This window comes from Cebidichthys violaceus, unplaced genomic scaffold (genome assembly GCF_023349555.1).
Source record: "Cebidichthys violaceus isolate CVI_PGR_0920_01 unplaced genomic scaffold, fCebVio1.0.p SCAF_2, whole genome shotgun sequence".
In the NCBI taxonomy this organism is placed as follows: Eukaryota; Metazoa; Chordata; class Actinopteri; order Perciformes; family Stichaeidae; genus Cebidichthys; species Cebidichthys violaceus.
Genome location: NW_027176372.1, coordinates 9,251,604 through 9,268,906, shown reverse-complemented (window position 1 = coordinate 9,268,906; position 17,303 = coordinate 9,251,604). Strand labels below are relative to the sequence as shown.

Genomic DNA, 17,303 nt, shown 5'->3' with positions numbered 1-17,303 from the left:
TGAATTATTAATTAAGCTTTAATGGGGAACCAATTTTACACATCGGTCTGTTTACAGGAGGTCTTACACTGTATGTATGGAAAAGTTGATTGGAGCCTTTTGAGTCTCCAGAGGGAGTTTATGTAAAAGCCTACAGACTACAAGTATGAAGATGAAAATGTCCCATAATGTAATAGGAGTGCAATGCTAAATTGTTGGGGTACTCTACCTGGTCGCTGTCACTGTCTATTCCCTCCAGACTGATGGAGCTGTTCCTCTGAGCCTGATTCGGGGATGCAGAGACAGAGACAGAGAGAGAGAGAGAGAGAGACAGAGAGAGAGAGAGAGAGAGAGGGGAAAGAATGAGAATAACAGTGTTAGCGGTGCTGTCTGCAGATCGCATTCAGGTGGACGTTACTTAGTCAAAATGTGTTACCATGACTGTGTGAAGTGTTGTGTATTCAGGTGGACTACAGGGCAGGCCGTCGTCCTCAGACATGGCTCCGGCGTCTTCCGTTCTCTTCACACACATGAGGGACGGAGGAGAGCCCAGCCTGATGGCCTGTCTCAGCTGGAGCTGCAGGGGAAAACAAATAATTTGACTTTGTATGTGTGTATTATCTATTGGGATCAAAAAAAGAATTGATATCACGGCTACACTTTGAGATATTACAGCAGGAAGCAAAAGGTTTTGTGGGTGGCCAAATCTGACAGCCTGTGTAATAAACTACAGCTTTACGAAAAGGTAACAAAAAGTGTGTTTGAGTACACGTTTTTGTGTGTTTACAAGGTTTCACGTTACGTTACAGTCCCAAAATCCCCACTGGTGTGGAGTATGATTAACAGAGAACGACGTGTGGGGACAGTAGGCTGGCACTCAAGAGGGAAAGTGTTTATTTTAGGCCATTTGTTTGGCAAGTATCACAGAAACTCAAACTAACAGACCTGTTATCTGTTACGTGTTGCCCTGTAACAGTCGCTCAAGGACGGGTGCAGAGCAAACAGAGGACAATACCGCTTTTCTTTAGCCGGGCTGGACGCTGGCACACACCAAGACCTTGACAGAAGAACACCGACCGCTGCAGATTTTTAATGTTAATGATAATATTGTTACAGTAACTCGAACACGTCGAGAAACAGAGAGGAGCTCCAACTAAAATAAGGACATGAGAGTAGCTTCCCTCAACCATTAGCAGTTATGTTGGGAAGCTCAACTTGCTAGTACATGAAATTGCTAATTTTGAGCTTAAATGAGTTTAACATTTTGTGTTACAGACATTTAAATTGATGCCATTTCTTTTTTGAGGTACCTGCACATAAATGAGAGTTGATTCAAAATAAAACCAAGAGCTAATAATGTAGGTACGAGTGTGTGTGACCGCCACAATATAGCAAACAAGTTAACATTAGCAATTTGAAAAGAGAAAGTGAGCATTTCCTGTTTTCACTTCTTGTTTAACTGTGTGTTTGCCTATTTAATGTTAGATGACTTTCTTTAGGGAATATCTCAATATGTCAACTGTTACAGGACATGCTAGCAAAGCCATTAGCATGCCAAATTCAGTTAGCTACCATTGGGGACACCATTGTGTGATTGTTTTTAATGGAAACAAATAGTGATATCCTTGCACTGTCTTGAGGGCTCTGTTGTAGCACTTTGTAGGGCGATAGAATACAGAGAATATCATGTAACAGTTCAGTGACTATAGGAAATGTTAAGAAAAAAAAATCTAAAATAATACAAATATTTGGTGTAAAGTCAAACAATTATTACAGGTGTGGATTTGGATCAATGACCTCAGAGTATGAATTAATCAATCAGTGTTTTCACTTTATCCTCAAGATCATATTTCTATCTAATCTACATACCTGTGCAGTTTCACTTGTGAAAGAGTTTTATAAATTATTATTATCACCTGTGTGTTTGCTGTATCATCTGCCAACAGACTCAAACTTTCTCTTTGTGTTTTAGCTACAGGAGAAAGTTTCCCTTTTTAGAAAATCCTTATAAGATGTTTTAATTGTTTTAATTCCCACTCCCCTGTAGGAAGCTTAGTGGAGCAGTTTAACTGGAGGTCAGTCTGTCTGTCTGGGTGTCACGTCTTCCCACTTTAGCCTGTTGTTGTGACAGGCATTTGTTCTGTCTGTCTGCTTTTCTTTTCATCAGCCGCTCCTTCATTTTGCTTTGACAGACACTTCAGTTTTAACCTCCCTCAGTGATAACCATCAGCTCTGCCCGTCTGACTGAATACACTCCAGATCAGCTGCTCTGTCTCTCTTTATCGCCTTCTTTATTGATAATATGATTCATGACCACTCAGCACAAGGTCATAGACACTCTCACGCCCAAACATTTATTTGTCTATTATTCCTCTTTATTCTGCCGTCAAATCCTCTTCTCTGCTGCTTGTCTCCACATGCCAAGTCTTTCTCCAGGAAGAGACAAAGATACTTGTTGACACAGGAGCTTAAACTTGGCTCTTTGGATTGAACAATATCTCAAACAAGAAGGGCATGTAGAATACTTATGTGTATTTATTTACCTGTAGTGATTTCACTTTCCCATGAATACTGTCCTGAGATGCTCCAAGAGCCTCGTTGGCCTCCGACGAGTCCGAAACAAAGATGGAGTCGTGTGACAAGGCCTTGCTGCCCAGGCTGATCTTTGACCTTTGGGAAACAGGAGGAAGACAAAGCAGAAAGTGATGTTTCGCAGACAACTATAAATAAAGACAACTGGATGTGAAGAGGCCCCGGTGTGTCAGTGGTTAATAACAAACACCACTGACCCACAATCGTTTACCCCACTAGAGTTGTTTCTCTTCTTTTATCAAAGAAAATAATTAAAAAATAAAATCGATACTCTCTTTTTCTGCTTTTGTTTGTTGATAATGCCAACTCCCCTAACGACTAGGAGGAGGAACATAGAACGACTTCGATAAAATTGGAACAGACATATCCTGTGACACCGAGGAAAAGTCAAGAGTAGCCGAGTCAGGAAGTGGTACGGCTTAGGGAAACAAAGGAAATTAGGACTGTCCACAGGAAGACACATTCAGCTTCTTGTTACGAAAACAGGAAGCTGAGGCTCAGCTGAGGAAGAACAGGAAATGGATGTTAAAACATGATCTTCATTTCTTAAATTATCTTTTTCACACAAGAGGAGGCATTTATCTAAATGGACAGAGGAACCAACCAACTGTGTAGGAACATAATACTGGGCTGCAGGAAAATGAAATTGGTATCTACTAACGGCGGCTATGTTTTGTTGGTGAAGCTCTTAAAAACACTTACAATAAGTGGTCTGAATAGAAAACAGGAAGGTTTAGGGATATCTTTGAAAAAAACAAGGTGATATTGCCAGAACTGTATTCATATCCATTAGGGTGGATCAACTTTTTTTTTTTTTACGCAAAATTTAGCCTTTAACAAACCATTAACCAAACCTGTCCCGTACAAAGAAGTATTTAAATCAGTTTTTAGTCCCGTTGACAGGCACTTAGCATGTGTACGTAACTGTGTCAATGTTTGAATAAGAGTTATCGTGTGTTCTTTGTGTAAGTATGCATGTGTCTGATCTTACCCAGAGCCCTTATCCTTCTCTGATCGAGTGAGCGTGTTATTTTGGGATGTTTTGCTGACATTGTCGCTCGATTGGCTGGCTTTAAGCCCCGCGTCTGCTCCAGCGGCCGGTGGCTCCTTTCTCTTCTTCCTGGCGAAGAATTTTTTAAAAGTCTGGAACTTGGACTTCTTCTTTCCTGTGAAGACAGAAATGATACAAAAAAAAATACAAAAAAAATGAAAGAAACTGGTTAAAGTCCTTTAACAGCACGCTTTATAACTACCTGCCCAGTGATATGTTAATGAGACAATTACACACACAGCATCTTTACACACTATCCTCGTATGAACTCTAGTTTGAGCAATTAGTTGGCTGTAAAGTCCCAGGTAGGCATCCCTGGAGAAACTACACACACTAATGTGTGTTTACACAGAGACGCACGTAAAGACAGACACACACACACACACACACACACACACACACTCCTCTGCTTGTAAACCCCCCCAGTGAGTCCACCTCCATTAGCACCGCAGTGGACAAACTCAACAACTCTTTTATAACTCCTTAAACAGCTACAAAGTGCTTTCACTGCTTTCAGTCAGCAAGGCGCTCATCCAGAACTTGAACAGCCCCCTGGTCCTCTCTCTGTCCCACATTCAGCAGGGCTGTGGGCTGTCTCAAAACATAGACCTTCAAACTCCTGGACCAGTTACTCAAACTGGACTTTCTGGATCTATTTAATGTCTAGCTGGTACCTGAATCAACACAGCCCATTTCTGTTCAGGCTGTGTTCGGCCCACTAAGAGTGTACAGTCAGTTAGCACGATCATGCTTTGAGCTTAACGCTAACATCAGCACTCTAAAATGCACACAGTGACAATGCTAACATACGGATGTTTAGCGAGACAACATACCAGCATCTTAGCTTATCAGTTTAGTACATTAACATTTGCTAATTAGAAGTAAACACATGGTACAGCTGAGGTTGATGTCAATAGTTTTGCAGGTATTGTAGCAGTCCCAAAAAACTTCAACCTCTGGAGACAATGAATGTCTGAACAAAATGTCATGGCAATCCATCCAATTGTTATTGATAGTCTAGACCAAAGTGGACCAACTGGCCTTGTGGAGGGATTGTAAATAAACATTGAAATACAGACTAAATCCAGAGTTACTCATACCAGATGGAAACTTCCTTATTGTTGCAAAAACTAATTTGGAGCATGTCCGGTGGAGAAATGATCGTATACTATCCTAGCGCACGGATAAATGATGAGTTGTGACACAAAACAGAGGGAAACAAATTCATATCCCTGGGTCATAAAAATGCTTTTGGAGAGACACATTCTTTCTACACAAGCTTTGTAATTTCTGTCTTTCTCCCTGCGGGGAATCCTTCAGCATTCCTTCCTGTCTTTAAATATACACTTTCTGGTTGGAAATAAATCACAGTGAAAAATGTCTAGAATCTCAGCCTGGTACAAGATGCCAAGACGCTTACGATTTCTGGGTCATTTGCTAAAGACCACGTCACGCTTACTTTTTAAGCTACAGATTTTACATTTTGTATCATACGTACATATACAAGCAGTTTGCTTTCTTTTCTTTTGAGATGTCATGTGTGTTATTTGATACATATCATACAAAGCATCACAAAAAAATAAGTGCAAAATCAAATTGCAGCCACATACCGTCTGCATGGAGGGCTAAATAGAGCACCTGCCACACTGTTTTGATGAGTTGCCACCAAATCAGAGATAGATGGTTTCTATGAAGAAATGTTGGCTGCAAGTTCTCCCCTCTTCTGTCTGTTCTTTTCTGCTTCCAACCAGCTTTTCGTGATGCCTCAGAGGCCTTTCTGCACTGCCAAGATGAAAAATCAGGGGGAAACACCAGCCGACGGTGCTATTTATTGTGCTATTTTAGGCACAATACACTATTAAGTTAAAGGTCTGCACTCAGAGAGACGAAAAAGGCCACTGCCTCAATGGAAGGTCAGTGGACCTCCATGGTCATTGTAGCTCTGAGATACTTTTATATAAACTTTCTCAGTAAAAAACATGACTACATTCACATATTAAAAATAACATCATGGCGATTTCAAGGCAGTTCTATTAGGGGGTACTGACCCTGGCTTACACAATGAGAAGATGGTGACCTTTGACAGGGAAACAGTGTCATGGGCAGAGCGAGAAAGAGGAGGAGAGGGAACCTAAAACATCTCTACATTGTTTTGGGGTCAGGACATGGTGATTGTCAGGAGAGCTGGATGAATTCTAAAAGCAACATTTGTTATTTTGTCCCAGAAATGACATGAGGAAGAGGAAGATGATGAGGAGGGGAGAGGATGGAGGGGTCTGCGATGTATTGTTTGTGCTCTAAATGTATAACTAAAGAGAACAGGTCGATATATTGTCTCAATTATTGTCAGTATGTGTACGTTTTTTGTAAGTTATACTATGATGATTTTGTTAGAATATATAAGCTAAACTTTAATTAAAAGGCCTTGACAACACATTTCTTTAATCAGCCTCTTACAATGAGCAATGAGGTCCTACATGAACTCATATGTTTTCTGCCAAAAGTAGTATTTTGCATGAGAGATTTCAGTACACGTGTTCCTCTAAAAGTTGAAAAATTCCCTAATAGCCAAATTCACATCCACTGGAAAACATTAATGTTATTGCAATTCAACACCAGTTTGATACTGATTTCTTTCCTGAGTAAGTTTAATGAGTAATACATGAACATAAACTTTGACTCTGATTTATGCTTGTTTGCAAAGTCCTGCCATGAAAGGAGCAGGCCTAAACTCGTATCACTTCTATTTACAGACTCCAATCCTCTCAAACTGCAGATCCAACTAAAACACGGCCCATTACATTGGGCACCAATCAGCGATAAGCTGCTGGTCTGGCACCGATACCGGCGCAACACCAACAGATTGTTATGGACATGACTGGCAGACATCATGATCTGTGGAGTCACGCCTGATGTTCAGCGCTCCCAAATAGAAGTGACTCACCAAACCTAGTGGTAATAGTCTGTTTCCTGCAATAATACAGTTACACTGAAATATCAGAATTAAAAGATGAGCTAGTTTAGAAAGTTTCCACATTGTTGGACCGTCCAATAATCTTAACAGCACTGAAATCCCTGCTGTGTTTTCACATCACTCTGACCTGCCAATGCACTTCTTCTTTGTTTCCATAATATCAGCAGCATGTGTGCTATCCATCTGTATCGACAGTGTGCATCTGGGCTTTGTGTGTGTTTGTGTGTGAGAGAGATGACGATAGCTTTCGCTGTTCCTTCATTTCCTGCCAACAGCAGCGAGGATCTCGATCTAGATTGTTAAAGCTGGCCTGATCTTCTCTGCTGTGTCTGTGTACATATTATTATTGCTGATATGATGTAGACCTCCATATAGTACTACCCACCCATTCTGAGAATAATATAGTCAGTGATTTTGGTCCAAGCAGTTCCTGAGAAACCATTTTGACTTCAAAGCACATACTTAGTTTCAGTTGGTTGTATTCAAATCTAGCACTTGTGGGTGTTCTAAAATGTACACCAATTAGGTCTTGGTAAAAGAATATAAAGGGAGTGACCCATCAAAACCTCAAAAAAAGTTAAACATTTAGTCTTGGGTGTCCCAGATTTATAGAAACACTACAAATATTAATTTTGTTTGAGAAACTCAGTGACATGAATAAACTACAACCTTTTGGGAAAATGTACCTCTCTCACCGAAATCATGTCACATTTCTTTTAACTGAACATTTAATCAAATTGTTACCTGAACACTCTTCCACGACCTCAGCTGGCTCCTGATTGGCCATCACATCTGGAGGTCCTGATGCCATGGCAGCGCTGTCACTGCTGCAAGACAGGGAGAGAGATTGATGAGCTGAACTACTCCTCAATAAAATATTTGTCCAATAATGTGACGATAACGCGACTAATTGGATTGATTTATTCTGTTTGCACAATACAATATATAATACAAACGATTTTCTTTAGGGAGCCAAAAAGCACAAATTAAGTTATCCTTGGGTGCAATTTATTCAATCAAGAGCACAATAAAAAATTCTCCATGATATCTGCCGCCTCTGGTATTTTGTAACTGTATTTATCTTAATCTGCCTCCATCTCCTTATTGCTCATATGTCAACTCTTGCAGTGTGATCAGGCTCTCTGGATTACAATGTGATTAAAGTCCCCTTTGGGAGTCGCGTGTCTGCCAGTAAAAGTGGCTTGGCATGAGCAGGTGGCAAAATTTGAACTCACACAGGACTGAACGGACAGAGCAAGTTCATTTGAAGGATTACACAGTCATCTGTAACAAGCCACTGCCTTATAAAACCATTTTCAAAGCCTGTTGGATAAACTCCTACATGCATTACTACTGCTCTACCTCTTCACTCCTTAAAAGTTGAGCTGTTATGTTACACTTCAGTCCGACCTAAAGTCCATCTCCAGTCCAATCCAAACAGTCTCTACAGAGGCATCTCGGCTATGTTTCCAGTGCTCTGCTCTGCCATCCACCTCCGTCAGCCGAAATGTTCACGTCTTGGTACCGACGGACTCCCAGCATCCCCTGACACAAACTCAAACAGACGCGAATTCCCATCACCAACTGATATCTTGTTATTGCACGGAGAGTGCAGCAGCATCAGGCTGCTAAGTGGACATAACAGCACGAGACGACAGAGGCTAGTATCGGACACATTTAAAAATAAATCATAATCGCAAACCCCCAGTTTGTTTTTCAGTTTTAAATCAGTTCAGCTCCAGCATGCTGAACCAGTTAGCTGCTCTCTCATAGAGGGATCATTAATTCTTCAAGTTTTACATGACTATATTCTAGGATCAAATTTAATTAACTATGTGCTTTACAGAAAAGAGTTCCTGTGCAGTTTGGCAGGAAGCTGAGTCATATGCTGATATGGTCAACATGTCAACATAGACGACAATAAGTTTGAAACCATCCAGCCTCCAAAACAACAGTTAGGGGCTGCTACAAGGCAACACAGATGTGCAGTAATGCAACTAAACAAAAAAAAAAGACATTTTTGTTATTTCTTCAGTTCCTTTTTAAAAAAAGTTTACAAGACCGCCATGTTTTCCACGTTTGCTGTTAGTGTGTACTCGCTCTTCCTCTCCATTAAGGATGCGGCTGGAGAGCTTCTTGTCAACTGTGTTTACAGTGAGTTGGTGTTCAAGAAACAGATGGAACATTCCAGAGGGTTTGTTGACGTGCTGAAGGGCTTTCGTCAGTGTTACCGTTACACAACCATTAGCTATGACCATCATCATCTTCACCCTTGTTAAAATCATGAGAACCACCTTCACCTTCCTTGTCGTCTACAGCAGAGAGAGAGAGAAAGGACCGATATAAACTGTAACAGTCTGTGCTATAACTTCTTTAATAAACACTATTTTGACGTTCACATTATCGCATCACATGGCCATAAACAAAGACGCACACTGCTGATGCTGTTGTTGTTGGTGCTGTTATGAGCCGATAGTGCTGGACTGATCCATTTCCTGTCTGATGCCACAGGAAGACGCTACAGCCAAAAGAGCCTTAATAACATCTCTAGGAAACAGATACTGATACACAGAAACACACACCAACTTCATTGTTGTCTATATGAACTCAAGAAACAATGAAGTGCCGATGAGAGAAGTGAAACCAGTCTAAACACCCAATAACACCAGCACAGGACTTTATGTATCAACAGGTGAGCAAACTGAACATACCAAAATAGGCAAAGGCTATTGGCTTTTTAAAATGTCCCAAATCTTATATTTGGTGAACTAAATAACTCTATCATTATATGAGTCTATAACATTGTTGCTGACATTTTACAACTGCCTGGTAAAGAAAAGTATCCCATGAATGGAATCACTGGAAATATTACAGATGATGCATATGCTACAACTACTGTAAAGGAATATTTGAATTGTGGAAAATAGTCTTATTCTTGTTCTTGATGAGAGTTAGATGAGAAGATCAATACCGCTCTTAACGTTTGCGCGTTGGATAAGGAGCTGAAGCTAGGAGGCAGTTAGCTTAAGATAGCATAAAGACTGGGAGCAGGGGGGGAACAGCTAGCATGGATCAACACAATGGTGTCCCATTTGTTTATTCCACTCATAAAAAGAAATGTAAAAACGACAAGTTGTTGTTTTAAGAGCAGTTATGTAGGAAACTATAACTATCTCATGCTAGCTAAGCTAGGCTACAGCAAGCTAATCGACTTCATACAGATATGAATGTGGTACAGAATCAATCTTCTCAGGGGGTCAGGGGTCAAAAGGACTGACCTGCGCCCACTTCCAAAGCTGGTTCCCCATGGTGACATCCTCCGCTTCATCTATGAGGATGGAGGGATGATGGGGAAAGGAGAGAGAGGGGAGGAAGAGAGAGACAGATTTGAAAAGAGAAGAGTGAATCAACAAGACAGGGTGAGAGAATTATAGATGAGAGGGTGAGTATGGGACACACAAATATGGAGCAAAGGGGAGGGAAAGAAGGCAAGACCTGAGGAAGACAGTGAGAAAACATATGATACAGGGACAAACATGGGGGGAGGGAAGGGGGTCAAAGAGAGGGGTTGTGGGAAAGAGCAGCATGAGAGGAAAGAAGAGTCAGTTAGATAAACAGACGAATATTAGGAGGACGAGAAGGACATAAGAGAAAACAGACTTACAGTAAACACTGAGGCCTTCCTGTGTGAATCAGCGGTGTGGTTGCCAACCAAAGTCTTTGCATGTAAACTATACATTTTTTGAGAATCAATACAGTATCACAAAACATAACATCGTGAAATGCAAGTGTATCAATATTTTTTTACAACCCTAACACATAGTATATCTCGCAGTTTACATTATATCCATTGATTCAGATGAATGTTACATATCTGATCTCATATGTCTGAAAAGGGCTTTATAAACAGGCTCACAGTCGGTATTACAGCGGTAACTAAGCAGTAAAACATAATATCACAGTGCAACATGTTGGAGAGGGTGTGGAGACCTTATAAACATGTGGAGACTCTTTTCTCATAACATTGAAACAATATTTCACAGTCCAGCAAAGACATTTAACCAGCTGGAGCTCCCTCTTCATTTTACATTCTTGTGTACGCAAATAACATTGTTTTGTAGATCTGAACTTGTTATTTGGCATAATGCTAAACCACAACAGCAATATTGGGTGCTTAATTACTTATTGTTCTGGATATTCCAACTAGTATTTTGTTTTTCAGGTCACTATATACTTTTTTTCCATTTTGCATTGTTTCATGACATTGCTAGCAGCTGTTTAATAACTTAGTTTTATTTCAGAAACTTCTGCTATGTTGCACTACACTTTGGAGGCACATTTGGAAGTTACCAAGGTTGCATCTGTGCATGAGAGAGAGAGTGTATGTCTGTGTGTGTCCCGCTCATTATGTAACATGGATTAGCACGTAGAGGTACTCTGACCAGTAGGGGTTCAGCCTTTATTAGGCACATGAAATAACCTCATTAACACCCACACAGAGTGAGCACGCACACCAAATACACACACACACACACACACACACACACACACACACACACACACACACACACACACACACACACACACACACACACACACACACACACACACACACACCGGTCCATGATACCCAGCACCAAGTAGTATCGAAACTTCTCCAGTCAAACCATACCTGCATTTGATCTTTTTTGTACCCAGATCTAAAAAAAATAAATAAAAATCTCGCAGCCACAAGCGCTCTTCAATGGAATGCAAAGTCTGATTGGCCCACTACCGCAGCAGCTACAACCCATACAGTCTTTGATGCGGTGAAGTCCAGCTCTGTGTATTGACGGAGTTGGCAGTTCATCATGTCGAGATGCCACCAAAACCCCTGAGGCGTGCAATACAAATTAATGCTGTGGCGTCTGCATTTTACACAACTGAACACTTCCATTCACATGGGTGTCGATTGAAGTACTCTTTTGGTATTGGCATCAATTTAAGGGTCCTGGTGCTGGTATTTTTAATCTCACGATACCCAGCCCTACTGGACAGAACAGCGTCTGAGTCTACCCTGATCTAGCAACACTACTGATTAGCAGTGTTGCTAAGAAATGAGTGCTCTTTTGTCACAGATGACTATAACTTGACTTTGTCCACTGGGTTCCTGTCCTTCTGACGTAGAACAAATCCAATCTAGTTCAGCCTTAATCCCTCAATGGAACCAGTCACCACAGGCTTACGGTGCAGACTAATTGGCTCTTGTCAGCTAAGACATGCAGATGTCTGACATGATGTCTGACATGATGGCTGACTGTGGCGACAATGAAGATCCCCCCAATGGCTTCTAATATAGTTAACAAACCCATTCATGATGATCTAAAATAATTTCTCTGCCTACAGGCATGTATCTTCGGATGCTGAAAGGGTTAATCAAATCTGGTAACATAGAGGCTTCTATAGTAAATCCTATATTGGACTTTGAGCTTTTACAACACAAATCCACTCCACTCCAGTGCTAATCCTTCTGTTCCACTTGCACTAAATTAGGCTTATATGGACCTCACTACATTACTACAGCAATTAGGGAGTGCAGAGTATTTACAATGAATCAGCAGCAGAGGCAGAGCTTAAAAAAGTAGCCTACTGCGTACGGCAGCTTTTAACCCAGATATCTGGACGCTGCCGAGTAAAACCCCTTAAGCGCTGACGTCCATCGCTGCAGAGTTTCAGTGGTCGTAACTGGGACCAGTTAAAAAAATGTTTAATGCTATCTCCCTTAGATAATGTGATTATGTTACAGTAACAATTTCCCATTAGATTTCCTTTAGCTATGAGGATGTACACAGTAAAAACACAGCTAAACCTCAGTCATGGGAGAGCAGTTAGAGCCGAAGGAGCGAACACTGCTTATGAATGAAATTCTGTTCTCTGTCACACAATCCATCCCTTGAAGCAGGGCTACTCATTCACATGCCATCAGTGTGGGTTTTCCGAATCTGTAGTATTATCAAGGACATCTATTTTTAATTCATGATGCCTTGAGAACAACACACACATTAAAAACTCTAAAAATATCGGGACGTTCGAGGTGAAGATCCCTGTGATGGGTCTAATGTGGACAATTTAAACTCTGGCTACAATATTCAGTCTGTTATTTCAATAGCAATGAGCACCATCAATACATCACTGCGAGGAATCCATAGGGAAACCCCAAAAGACCAAAAGACCAGTCAAAGTCCTATTTTTAGGTGCTTGGCCAGAGAACTTAAGAATATGTTGCCCATGCAAAAAACGAGCCCTAGACTTGAGTCCCCAGAGTGAGTGGAGATGAGAGGCCGAGGCGGTGCAAATGAATTGGCCGCAGTAATAAGATGTTAGTGGGCCTGTGACGGGCCGCAAGCCTTCAATTTCCAAGGAGAGAAAGAGAGAGAAGGATTTTTCCAGTCAGCTGAAACAATGAACTTGGCTGACTGAGATTAGCCACTGGATACAGACATAGCTATAGAGAAAAGACACATTGTATATACAGACATAAGCAGCATGCATGTCAACTTAGAGAGTATATACTATATACTCTCTAAGTTATATAACATGCAGTATGCAATTTAAAGACGTGTCCATTTTAAACATTTCAATTTGCCATTTTCATGTGTAAAACAACCTGAGATTGTGTTGACATGCTGTAATAAAAGACACTTTACAGAGAATTCTTTTAGACATAATAGATACGAATGAGGCTAATCTAGGCTGAATCTCATCTCCAATCTCTCGCTTTTCTTTACTGTGCACATGCTAAGAATCATGCTAGGATCAGAACGCCTTCATTCGACAGTCCCTTTGCTTCAAAAGAAGGACTGGACCAAAGCTTTCCTGAGAACAGCTGGAATGAATTTCAGTAAATTCTTTCTTTTTTTTAAGTAACTGGATACCCAAGATGCAATTCAGGACTGAGGGCACATTGCTTTAACTCAGTTTACTACACTGAGTATTAGAAAACTAAGAACACTGACTTCCAGGAGAAAAATCTACCTAACCTAATGAATAACAGCTTGAGCATTTTCTATAGTAAAATAAGACTTGTTTTGATCATGAGCAAAATTCAGACCTAGAATGATAATTCAAATCATCCTAAACTAATCAGGTAACCTGAGCTGATTCATGTGTGTACCTCAGCTGCTAATTTGGCTACCAGACAATTGAAGCCGGTGACATGAAACTGAACTGTTCTTGACTATTTTCGGTGTTCCAATGAGGCGGTGAAACGTCAACCAATCATGTTTTCGTTTCACCCTGTTCATTCCGTTTAAAAAAATGCCTAAGCCAGTTTCTAGTGCTTGACCTATTTACCGACAAAACTACGTCAACGAGCACTTGAGCAACACTTCAACGGCGAATCGGCGACAATGTAGCTAGCCATGCTTGGCCGTTTTGTTACTTTTTTTTCGCTCAATGTGTGAACATAGGTTCACTTATTATCATGTTATATTGTGTTTTGTGTAATCTGTCCAAAAAACTAAACGCAAAATCAATGATGTTATGGAGAGCTACGTGCTGGAACTATGTCTTGGCTGGGCCAGTGACTTCCTAGAGTTTTGCTGCCAGTCCAGTCTTTGTGCTAAGCTAAGCTGCTGGCTCTAGCTACATATTCAGCGTAGAGACATGGCAGATGTCATCAATAATCTCATTTCACTCTTGGCAAGAAAGCAAATATGTCAAATGGTCATCAAATTATGACGTAGAGTAGCTTTTCCTGGATCTGGTTCAATCTGGAATGGTTTATTGAATGCTGTGCAAGGTCCAGACCGGCTGTTTCCTCCTGCCATCTTGTCACATGTCCCTCTGCATGTTATCTAATAAAACATTAATTGGGAACAGCACGTAAAAAGGGCAGCAGCCACATCCTTCACTCTCTTATTACTCTCTCCCCGGATGTTAAAAAGCTTTTACACAAGTTTTGTTATTGTCTAACCCATCTCCATTACTTGAGCCAGAGGACCATACAAGGATATGAGAAATATATAAAGAATGGGGCCAGATAACAGCTCCACACCAACATGTCTTTGTTCCCCCCTCCCCTCCTTGTCTTTTCATTCTGTTTCCTCCGGTGTCATTATCTCACCATCCCTCCTCTCTCTTTCTTTGTCTGTTCCTCTGTCTCTCGTCCAACCGCGCATGCCTCGCTGGGAACATGGCCTTTAAAACCGCGGTATTTCCCCTTGACCCATTCAACCATTCAATGCCTGCATAGTCAGCAGGAGACGGTGACTACGGAGGACATTATTCATACAATTTCAGTCCTGTGATCCGAAGAATGTCACCGTTGCTTTGACTTTCCCATGGATTTAAATGCAAAAAAGATTTGAGAAAGTAACAGCAGTCAGTAGTATTAGTAGCAGTAGCAAGTGTTAGTGCCCAAGACTTCCCAAGTGTGATATTATAACTGCATGGGTCAGAATGGATAATACTGCTTATATCATCACACAAACATCAAAATAAAAGATATGTTGATACATATTTCGGGATCCACACTTTGAATAAAAACTGCTAAATCTTCGTCAACCTTGGAAAAAAGGTTTAGTTGACCTAAATAAAAAAATGTTCTACTACCAAAAAGACTTTTGAAAAATTCATTATTTTCTTAATACCCAGAATGAGGGAGGCTCAGTGTTCTTTGCTTTTGCAGCTTGCGAACAGTAGAAATTTCATACAGTATTTGCTATCGTTACATTTTTTTTATGTATACATTACTTACGTTATTTATGCGAGAGTCGACTTCTGTATTCATGCTGCCCTTTTATGTTTTGGGACACAGTTCATTTCACTACAGGTAGAGCCAACATGGTGTATATTTTAATGGTAATAATAATATATTCAAAGTGCAATTGCCTTGGTAATCAGCTGCAGGAATAGACATTTAAGATTGCAACGCCTTTAGTTCACATTTAACTGAGAGATGTAGAAAAATAGGACCTTCTGGAGTTTTCCAGTGTATTTTGTCAAGTGTAAGAACCATGCGTCTGTTTCTTCATCTCTAAACTGGACAGGACCTAAATAAACTTTAGAACAGCGTCACACCAACCTGAAAATCACCGTCAGCTTCAGATTTCATTGGAAATACCGTTATTGACCAAATAATATTTACAATACATGAACTATTCTTTGGGGTTTCTCCTGTACTCTGCCACATTCTCTCCTCCATCTCCTCCTGTCTGTGCTCTTAGCAACACGCCTTAAATGGACTCGAGACAGAATCTGACCAAACCCTCTCATCAGTCACTCTGCTCAGTCTACATTCATTTACAGCTGCATCACCGTTCCTGCTGAACAAACTCAACCTACTGTAGTTACATAATGACTGTTGAAAAGATGGGGCCTGGTGAGAAAGTGAGAACACACACTTGTCCTCAGCTTCAAGACTCTCATCTACTTTCAGTGCGGAGCTCAATACCACCGGTGGGCTAGATTAAGATTCTAAACTTTTGAGTGAGTAAAAACCAGCTTTTGCTCTGCTCTCTATAAATATAAATATTCAAGCATGTAACACGTTGCATTATGAGTTATGGCCAATTAGGCATTTGCAAAACTGTTTATTCACTGTTGTTTTACCTGTCAAGCTTTCCATTCTCCTTCTTCCAGCTGACAGGTTTTGAAAGTCGGCCTTAGATTTATGCCTTAGTGTTCATATTTTGTTGAGTTAGTTTGTTGTTAGTTTGTTTCACATGTAATGAAACAACATGTGGACTTTAAGAGTGAGGCATCACCAATGCGTTTGGCAAACAATAATGCTATCTCACATAGCAAGTTTGACTGAGATTGCTGCTGAGATTACCGCGCTCAAGCGAAAGAGGAGATCTTCACGAAACATCCGAAATGGACATTTTCTGATGACTCTAGTCATTATTTGGTCGGCTTTTATTGGTTTGCAATTTTTGAACACAACGTAGAAATAATTGACTTTTTTTAAAGCGCAACGGGGAAATTGTAAATTTCAACAGTGTTCTTATAGGATTTAAAGGCTTAATTCACCCAAAAACAATACAAATTGTATATAGTGGGCTACTTACCTCCATAAGCTCTTTTTGGTTACAGTAAAATGGCATTAAGGTGAGCAGAGCGCACCCCAAAAATGAAAGCATATCAGTGCAAACAAACTTTGAAGGTGCTACTCGTTTTGGAATAGTTTAGCAAAAACAATTGTGTTTCCATGAACCCACGAATGCATACAAGACACTTTGATAGTGCTGCACTGCCTGCACATGAATTTTCAGAAAGTTTTTTTGTAGATTTTATAACCTTTATTGCTATCTTTCTTTTAGCCTCTGTCGACGTCTGTTGTCACTTTTTTTCTGGGACCACAGAGAGCCTAGAAGCCTCTTACTATATACAAGTTATATTGTTTTTGGTTAAACTATTTCTTTTAACCACTACGCCAAACATATGAATGGTCGACTTGTTGAAAGAACAACTTCATTAGTTCAGTTTGAAGACACCATCAGTCTTGCGTACTGACAGTTCATAGTAAGAAGTAATTCGAGTTCATCTTTGTTTCAATATTGAGCGAATTCCAGGAGAACACAATTGTGGTTCTTGAGTTGGATCTGTGTGTAGCTGTCTCGCAGATCATCCCCACTCCTAATTCACTTTCTCCCTGTGTCATACACACACAAACAAAATGTTTGTCTAAGTCAACTCGGCTGAGTGGGCCATAAAAGCTTTTATTGT

General features: G+C 40.5%; 1 protein-coding gene across 3 annotated transcripts in view; it reads right to left on the bottom strand.

Moving 5' to 3' along the window:
• zgc:66433 (uncharacterized protein LOC321250 homolog) overlaps positions 1-17,303 on the bottom strand; it is a 36,883-nt gene that overhangs the window by 10,793 nt on the left and 8,787 nt on the right. For 2 of the 3 annotated variants that reach the window (XM_068714241.1, XM_068714243.1), the window contains exons 2-6: positions 7,341-7,423; positions 3,563-3,737; positions 2,523-2,649; positions 416-556; positions 209-262 (exon numbers count right to left, since the gene is read on the bottom strand). In XM_068714241.1, coding sequence (XP_068570342.1) covers positions 209-262; positions 416-556; positions 2,523-2,649; positions 3,563-3,737; positions 7,341-7,423 — 580 coding nt within the window. Of the gene's footprint in view, positions 1-208; positions 263-415; positions 557-2,522; positions 2,650-3,562; positions 3,738-7,340; positions 7,424-9,874; positions 10,070-17,303 lie in introns of those variants that run through there. The other variant, XM_068714242.1, reaches the window with a different exon arrangement.